Source organism: Gavialis gangeticus, unplaced genomic scaffold (genome assembly GCF_001723915.1).
Source record: "Gavialis gangeticus isolate Ggan-Ray unplaced genomic scaffold, GavGan_comp1, whole genome shotgun sequence".
NCBI lineage: Eukaryota > Metazoa > Chordata > Crocodylia > Gavialidae > Gavialis > Gavialis gangeticus.
The window spans coordinates 18,201,355-18,210,794 of NW_017729031.1; the positions used below are offsets into that span (position 1 = coordinate 18,201,355).

General features: G+C 40.7%; 1 protein-coding gene across 1 annotated transcript in view; it reads left to right on the forward strand.

Moving 5' to 3' along the window:
* Positions 1–9,440, forward strand: part of LOC109301348 (von Willebrand factor D and EGF domain-containing protein-like) — a 451,201-nt gene that overhangs the window by 382,058 nt on the left and 59,703 nt on the right. Inside the window, exon 26 of the mRNA XM_019522467.1 lies at positions 2,873–2,968. Coding sequence (XP_019378012.1) covers positions 2,873–2,968 — 96 coding nt within the window. The remainder of the gene's footprint in view (positions 1–2,872; positions 2,969–9,440) is intronic.

The following is a 9,440-nucleotide window of genomic DNA, read 5'->3' on the forward strand; positions in this document are numbered from 1 at the left end:
TGGGGGGAGTGGGAAGCATGAGCAGGCCAGGGGGTTGTAGGGCGGGGGGGTGAGGGGCCTTTCATTTTAATTGCGGCTTTTGGGGTTTGGGGGTTTTTATCAGTGAATTTTCAATTTTTTACGACAGAATTTGTGGATTTTTATCACAGAAAACCAGGATCTCTGTTTATCAACAAAAAATATAGTGACACATCTTGTTTATCAACAAAAAATATAGTGACACATCACATATTTGTTGGGGCAACATGTGCCAATTAGTATGAGTTGGAGCAGACTCATTAATAGAGTTCTATCAATTAGAGTGCTCCAGCAACCTCAGTGTCACATGTATTCAGCATCCCCACATTTGAAAATGGCAGTGGGGGTACTTTGAATAAAGATTGTTGAAGTAGCTTTAGTTAAAGCATCCCCACTGCCATTTTGAAGTACAGGATACTGAATCTATGAGACACTGTGGGTGTTTTAATTAGAGCAGCTCCTAGACTATTTAAAATGCCCCCTCTATGCCCACCACAGAGCATGTGTAAAGACATCCAAAGGTATTCTGATGGTAGCTTTCATTCAGTATATCCTGTTGAAGCTATTCCACTGTGAATAAATAATTAAATACTGAATGACAGGGAGAGAGTATGCACAGCAAGACAATGGCCTAAAAGTTGGGATATTAGCCCATTTACATTGGCAACAAAATTTACAGGTTTCGAACCAGGATCCAGTGAGTTTGTTATCTCCTCCATGATTTTGTGAAAGGCACCTATGTCCCCTTTGAATCTATCCCAAAAAGTCAAAATTTTATGCTAATACAGAAATGAATCACTTCAATGCTACAAACTTTCAGCTGCCAAAAAATTGCCCATTATAGCAAAAATATGACCAGTTCTAGTCATAAACTAAAACCAGAAATTTTTTTAAGCTGTTGAATTTCAAGAAACAGACCCTTTTTTTGCACATAAAAAGCACCTGTTTGCATTTCATTAACTTACTAAACAGTCTGCCATTTTCCACCGACAGCAGAGAAGCTCAACATCTGCAAACTGTGGAGATTGCTGGCTCTGCAATTAGCAGATCAATATTTAAAATGTCTCTCTTATCACTCTGCTTTGACAAATACCTGTAAGCATCAAAGATCTATGCCCCAATAGTGTGCTTCCATTAATTTTGCAAAGCTACACACAATGCACATTTCCATATTCAGCTTATTTCAAACTTCTCAAAGTACTCTGAAGGGTAAAAAAAAAATCATCTCTTTAAGAATGTCCTTCTTCCAAAGGTAGTAAAACAAGATGTATGCTGTAAAATAGAGCTGTAGCTAGAGCTAGTTAGGAGGATAATGTTTTTTGGGAGGACGGAAGGAGAAGAGGGAAACAGGAACATAAGACTGACAGGTTATATGGTGAGCAGTGTATTGGTATCCAGCAAGGGTGATTCAGGTTCAAGCCTGATTTGGAACAATCAGGAATGAGAAACTGCTCTGGTCCAGGCAGAACAGATGATTGAAACTTGCTCTCAAACCCTCATGCTGTTGTTCTAGGGCACCTATACACAGGACGAACATCTGCTCTGATGCGTGCTAATTAATATGCAGCAAACCAAACTTGATTTATCAAGTCTGCCATCAGCCTGCTGGAATATGCTAATTAGCACACCCCAGCAGCCTCTGTGTTACATGTATTCAGCATCCCCACTTTTCAAAATGGCAGTGGGAGTGCTTTAACTAAAGCTCATTGAATGAATTCATTTTGAAGTATGGGACACTGAATACACATGAGGCTGCAGGTGCTTAAAGCCCCCCAACCCTCTACCCCAGAGGACGTGTATAGAAAGACACCCCTGAACACCAGGGTGCTTAGTAAGAGTGTAAGAGGTATGCTCTCACTTGTAAGTATTTTAATTTGTAGAAAAAAATCTATGCCATGTATTAGACATTTAGTTTCTCCTGAGAGAATTGCTGCTCTCTCAATAGAAACCAGGAGTGTATTAGTGTTCAGCATTTTTCTCTCAGAAAAAAAAATGCTCACTCTGGGAGAAAAAGAATCAAAAGACAACTAGGTTTAAATTACTCCTGGGAGAGTTTCTCCTTGAAAAGCAAATGTCTGTACATGCTTCCTTCTGAAAGAACCCACAACACAGTACTCCAGTATCTCAAGGTGCTTTCTTCCCCACCACCTCCCTGGGACAGTGTGTCTGCTCAGTCAAGTAAGGAGCAGAACATACCCCCTTTACAGTGCCCACATTATGCTACAAGGAGACACCAGCTGACCCTGAATAGCATGGGTCAGCCAGTCAGGGCTGACCTGTGCACTGATGCCATCTGTCTCCAGGCAGACTGAGAGAGCCTTCAGAGCATGCTGAGATGTGTATACAGAGTCCCCCCACACCCTTCCCCTTGCATAGATTAGCACTGCAAACTCTCTGCTCTTCACAGTATCAGCATTCAAATGCCTATTCAAGATTATCTGGGTCAGTTTTTCTACTAGGAAAACAGATCCAGGAGAATTTCTCCAAGCCATTTGAATGTGTGTACACAGCCTAAAGTTCAGCTTCTGAAATCTCAATTAGCCCCTGAATTATTCCAATGCATTCAGTCTGGAGAGTATTGGAATTGCTCTTGGTTCTACTGTAGTCCAGTGTGGAATGAGAGGTATGTAGCATCATGTTACAGGAAGGGTCTTCACCTCATCCCTTCTTATTAAAAAAGAAATACCTCCCTTTCATCAGGGTGCCAGAACAAAGGATGCTAGTCTCAGTGAATTACCCTACATTTTAAAGGACACTGTCAGATTTACAATACTAGATTTCAATCCACATTTTTAAAGAAGAGAGAGATTGTAATACTAAACTGACCCATTGTATTTTTCTTCCACTCCGTTAGCTCTTTGCAACCCTCCGTGTAAGAATGGTGGACACTGTGTACGAAACAATGTGTGTTCCTGTGCTAAAGGTTATATGGGAAGAAGATGTCAAAAAAGTAAGTTATAGTATTTCCATTCACTTTCTAAATACTCTGCTTCAGAGATGTGGCTTTGCCTAAAAATCTTTTCCCCCATGCATGTTAAATAGAACATTTATCTTGGATTAATGATTTAATCTTCAATTTTTATACCACAGCACGTATATCAGTCATCTAGGTGCAAAAGACAGAGCATTGCCATGTACCAATACATTAATGAAAATACCACTATGTCAAGCCAGTATTACGGGCAAGAATGTTTTTCTAGAATCCTTTCTCTATCTATTGTTATATATAGATATAAATGCATTTAGATTGAGTTACACAGTCTGTGTTTTGAAAGGACTTAATTATTTTGGATTAAAACTGTTGGAAGAAAAAATTAAAGCTAAATCCAAAGCAGCTGATAGAGATTCTTAAAATGTCAGATCATCCTTCTAGCACAATTAATACAGTTGGTTAATAATGGTTTTGCATTGCCTTTGTTCCTATCACTGACAACTCCCTCTTCACCTCAGCACAGCTATTCATATTTGATTCTTCTGTTCTAAAGGGAAATGTGTTATTTTGGCATTTTTACTGATTCAACTGTACTTTCCAGGGGCTGTCATGAAAGCAAGTTTAACAAGGGTAGGTGAAAACTTATTTTTTCCCTTAACCAGCTTGAAATTGGCAAAAGAGGAGCTGTGAAAACAACCTCTTTTGGCAGCAAGAAATCTGTACATTTCCAGAGCACTTTATTTTTCACACACAGAGTAAAAAGCCAGTGAAAATTTCCTTCCAGCAACAAAAGCTCTCTCAGTCCCCATACCACAGTATTCCTTTCCTTCAGCTGAGAGAATCGTGAAGCACCGTTCCTGCCTGGCTGCAAAGTACAAAATTGAATAGTTTGCTCTGGCAGGAACAAGCTGGAGGGAAAACAAACAAACAAACAAAAAAAAACCCTTCTGTTTGCCATCTTGTTTTGAGGTCAGGGTACATTAGAAAAATGCTGTTCCCAGCTTAAAATACACTACCATTTCTCAAAACAGATCAGCAGAAAAACAGTTGATAATAACTGCAGCTTTAGGGAAGTCTCTCCCTGAGTTGTCCCAACTGCTACGAACTCATACAATATTGTTTCCTTCCACTTTCAAGAAGTTTACAGGGTTTTGCTGCCTGCCTGGGTGTGCAAGAATATAACCTAATTTTTTGTGACTATCAAAAAAATTTTGTCCCATCTTATCCAAATAAAATCCCGATTCCATTCAAAACCCATAACTAGTACTTAACAGTCTGTTTTACACCACTGAATATTACACGAAGGATATTCGTTGTCTGTCACAAGGACAAAGATACACACTAAAGAACAGACAACAATCCCACTACCTTCTGGCAGCTTACCCAATCACTGACTACCAATGGATAGGAGCTGACTAAAGGATTTGTTCCTCCTTTCCTGTTTGCAAATGTTGTGGAGAGTTTTAGCAAATGTATCATTCATAATTGCTCAGGAAAATGAGGTTAATATGGACCCAAGGGTTGTTCATAAACTGTAACAAGTATCAGTTATTTTAGCTATATAATTAGTAACTTTCATCCCATGATTTGGTTTGTTCCCTGACTGTTCCCTATTATCTATGTAACACCTTCTATTGGCCTACTGGACAAGAAAGGTTTAAAAATCACTGGGATAAAAGATTTGTCATGGCCTCCAGGTGGTAGCGTAATTGTATTTTGGGTGCCTGAAGACAAGGACATCCCAACAAGAGTGACACTGATACAGCTCCCCTCCAGGGATGAAATTTGTGCAGGAAGCCTGTTCAGTGTGGTAGACAATTGGCACTGGCACAAGAATGGAAGTTACCTGTGTGTGTAGGTAGACAAGACTCCCAAAGGTACACAGGGTGTAATGACCAATTTTGAGATCTTCCAAATGAGAGAGAAACAGGTCCCAGTGGATGTGACAGAAATGAAAGAACTTATCATAGCCTTTGCCTGGGAACCAAATGGGAGCAAGTTTGCTGTGTTGCATGGAAAGACTTCACAAATTTTTGCCTCCTTTTACCATGTCAAAAACAATGGGAAGACAGAGCTCATCAAAATGTTTGACAAGTAGCAGGCAAAAATGATATTCTGGAGTCCCCACAGGCAATTTGTAGTGTTGGCTGACCTCAGAAACATGAATAGTGCCTTTGCATTGTGGTTAATACATATAATTGCACCATGATGAATATAGCTGAACACTAGACAGCCTCAGGTGTCTAATGGGATCTGACAGGTCAATACATTGTTACTTCTATGTCTTGGTGGAGTCACCAGGTGGACAATGTGACAATGTCTATGAACCTCCAGAAGAACAATAAAGATCACTTTTGCCAGCTGCTTTGGAGACCCTGACCTCCTATCCTGCTCAGCCAGGATCAGATCAAGCAAGTTAAGATATACTAAAGATATACTAAAGATATACCTAAAGATATACTCCCAGTTCTTTGAGCAAAAGAGCTCTGAGCTAATCCAAAGCGTCAAAGGAACTGGTGAAAAAGAGATATACAATGATAGAGAAGTTCAGATGGCATAGGCGCTTTACATGAAACAGAAGATCAAATATTTAGAACTTCAAGAAGGGATGCATACAGATGAGCCGGATAGCCATACAGATGACTAGGAGGAGGAGACCACTGAATTTTCTATCAATGAAGAAATGATTACCATTATAGAATCGCAGTCTAATAAAACCATGCAGCAACCATGCAGCACCATATTTTGTACTGAAAAGAGGTTTGTTCATTTTCAGAAAGTCTTCATCATCTTCAGAATTTTAGGCCATATTCTCTCACTCTGGATGGTGAATGTGCCAAGTTCTCTCCATTGTGACACATTGCTCTGCCTTTAAAAACTATTGCTTGCAGCAGCAATATTTGGAAGCCCACATGGTGAGGGGGGGAGAGCTGAGGAATCCCCACTGGCAGGAAAGGCTACGAGAAGTGAAACGAGGAGGAAGCTAAGAAGCACATATGACAGCAGTGCGTATAATAGAGGTCAAAGGCCAATGAAAAAAAGAGCACAGGAAAGCGCACATGATGGGGAGGCACATGGTGGGGAGTGTGGGGCAGATCACAGAGTAGGAAGCATGGGAAAGAGAGCACAGCAGTACAGACCGTACATGCTGTACAGACCAGGGATCTGTGGCCCATGCAGATATATCTCCCAATCTCCCAGCCACTGACAAGTTGGACAATCCTGGTTTAGATACACATATATAAATCTGGATCCTCACATGACTCCAGGAACTGTTCCTTTTTCTATAGTTAGAGTGCCTCTAATTCTAATGCTTTATTCTGGTGCTGATTATCTATACAGGCTGAGTGCTTGAGTGTTCAGAAATCTGTGGTTTGGAGAACTTCTGTCATTTTGGTGACGTTAGGTAGACACCTAATTGAAGATGATAGGACTAAGGCTGTGGAAGAAGAAGAATGGAAAAGAGTAACACATTAAAGTAAAGTAGATTACTTCTTGGTGATGAGGGTTTTCAGAGGCTGTGGGAGGCTTTGCTGTCTGGCTCTGAGATGAGGATATAATCCACCTGTGCCATGGTTGAGGATTTTTAATTTCTTTCAGGATTTATTACTTGCTGTAGTAATTGCACAGACCTAGTAGATAGGCTTATACAAAACAATGAGGAAAGAGAAATAGATAGCAATAATCTGCAGCAATAGGCTGTAATGAGTTACTAGAAGAAAGTTTATTCAGGGTTTAGTAAGATGGGAGCTCCCACTTGCAAACTATTGGACATTTATACACATGCTCTGGAAGTGGGAAGAGGGCGCTTTAATTACAGCAGCTCCTAGAGCGGCTCTGATTAAAACTCCTGGAGTGTCTTATGTATCAGCATCCCTGCGCTGAAAAATGGCAGCAGGGGTGCTTTAACTAAAGCGCCCTCATCACCATTTTTGAGTGCAGGGACACTGATACATGAGATGCTGGTGTCTGCTGGAGCGCTGCAGCAGACTCATTTACTACTCAATTAATCAACTCCACTCCAACGCGCTGTAATTCCAGCATGTTGGAGCAGCCTCACTGCATGTGCATAGGCACCCATTGGGATCTAAGTACAGGTTACTTCTAGGTGGAGGGTTACCAGGCATACGACTTGTCTGCTTGCTAGCTCAAATGCTCTCTTTTTTCTGAGAGAGTTACAACCACAACTAGTTCAGCCAAGATTAGAAATTACATCATCACAGAACTCTCAAAAAAACCCCAATTCCTATCGCATTGTGCCTGTTATTCATTTCTGTAATAAAATAAATTTGAAGATTATCATTGCACTCTTCTAGGCCTCTAGCATGCCCCTACCCCCCACCAAGTTCTCAGCGTGGATCTATTCCTAGGACCAGACTCTCTCCTCCATGTGGATGTAAATCAGGAATAGTCCCACTAGACTTACACCAACATCACATCATTGTGCGGGATCTAATCAGTCTCTAGCATAGTGAGTAGCTATCCTGGAGGTTTTAGAAGGGAAATGTGTGTAGATGGAAAATAGGTTGCTTCCATCCATCCCTTTTATAACCATAAGGAAACACCCTCTTGATTTTTTCTGTGCATTCACAAAGACACACATTGCACTTCAAAACTGAAATCCAAAGCAGGGAAAGTTAGGACTCTCATGAGGTAAACAAATGACACTTTTTGCTGGGACAAGTCTTTGCCAGTCTGCCGAGAGGGAATGGAGGCAAAACTGAAAATGAATCCAAGAATTAAGAACGCTTTCACTTTGTGCACTTATACACCCTATTTTTGGCATTTTTCCTTTTCTTTCTTGTCAATAGTTCAACCAAAGAGACTAAAAAGCAAAAAAAACCCCTCATTTGTTGTTGGCAGCTTCCAATTTTCCATTGAAGGGGCAATTAGTGCAGAGGGACCATTGGAGCAGCCAATGGAAGCATCGACGGGAAGTAAAGTTATTCTGATTCTGTAGAGCTACATACCTTGGGATTCCACTTCCTGTGTTTTGTCTGGTGCGTTTCTAAAGAAATCGGCCTGGCAGCTGCAATTTTGAGAGAGGGAAGCTGCTCCATGCCTTTGTCATTCAGATTTATTTATTCTTGTTTCCTTAATTTAAAAGGAAGGGCATTCAGCTTGAAAGTGTGTGTTCATTCTTTGTGTAAACAAACTTAGCATTGAAAACTGTTATGTAAATCACACCGATGTGATTGGCTGACAGCTTGGAATACTGGGTTTTCTCAAACTGTGTGTTTACTGACAAATAGCTGCACTGTGATTATGCACGCCAGACACCCACAACCAGAGAGAGAAGAATGGCAGAACTGACAGCAAAATGTACAATTATGCATCCATAACCGAAAAGCGGTTCTCACTGGCTGAGAAGCCCATTCCCTCTGATCAGTCTTATTCAGCATAAAGGCAAATGCAGACCGTCCCTTTAAATTAACTTGCTTTCTGGATCAGCATTACATCAAATGCACTTGCACTGCTTAAGGAATAAAGAAAAGGTGCTTGTGTTTCATTTCCCTTTAAGGAAAGTCCAGAGGAAAGACAATCTCGGCACTTCACTTCCTTCTCTGGGGCTTTAAAAACGCTGCTCACACTGACACTTAATATAGCCTTACACAAATTAGCAACAATGAAAATGTTGTAGGTGTGCAGATATTTATTACATGCATCTTAGCAGGATCATTTTTAATATTCCTTAAAATATTACAGCTAATAAAAGACTTGTTTCATCATTCGTTATTAGAATGGAGGTTTCGTCTACTTATTTACCCGTCCCAAGGGGCTGTGCACTACATTGCCGGTGACTTTTCTCTGAGTATAAAGGCTTGACATGGCTCCCTCTGGAGCTCATCAGCAAACAAAGGCCACTTGAGAACAACACAGAACATCCTAGTCTTCCCCTCCCTGGAAACGCCAAGCAAACTTGCAAGCTGAACTCTAATCGCTTTTATGGCAGCACATCCTGTTGCTTCTTGCCTGACCACCAAGCACTCTAGGTTTGAGAAACTACTTTCTTTTGAGAGACGGACTAAACTTCTGCACAATTCTGTGTTTCTATGAAGTCAGTAGAAAAACTGGGGCACAATCACACAAGCCCTGAATCACTTGAGTCCTGGGTCTTGCAGGATTAGGTTCTAAACTTAGTAGATAACTATTGCTTCACTCTAATAATTCCTGCAGTCAGGATTTATAGTCAAAACACACCACACCGTATCACTTCGCTTTATGCGTCCAGTCCTGCTTTTGTTGAGCCACAATTCCATAAGGAAGTTGTTTATCTGAGAGACAGCTAGAGGCAAACTCATTTGGAAATGTGAACATGTGGTTTTCAAAGGTTGTCTTTTGCCAAGAAGTCACACTGTAAAAGTCACTAATTTACTGTATTCCCGTGTGTGCTTTGCACAGCTAACAGCCCTGTGCATTGCATAAGCAGGATGTTTTAGGGTCTACTGAATTAAACCTGCAGCAAGTTATCTTTTTGAGAGCTGGAAAT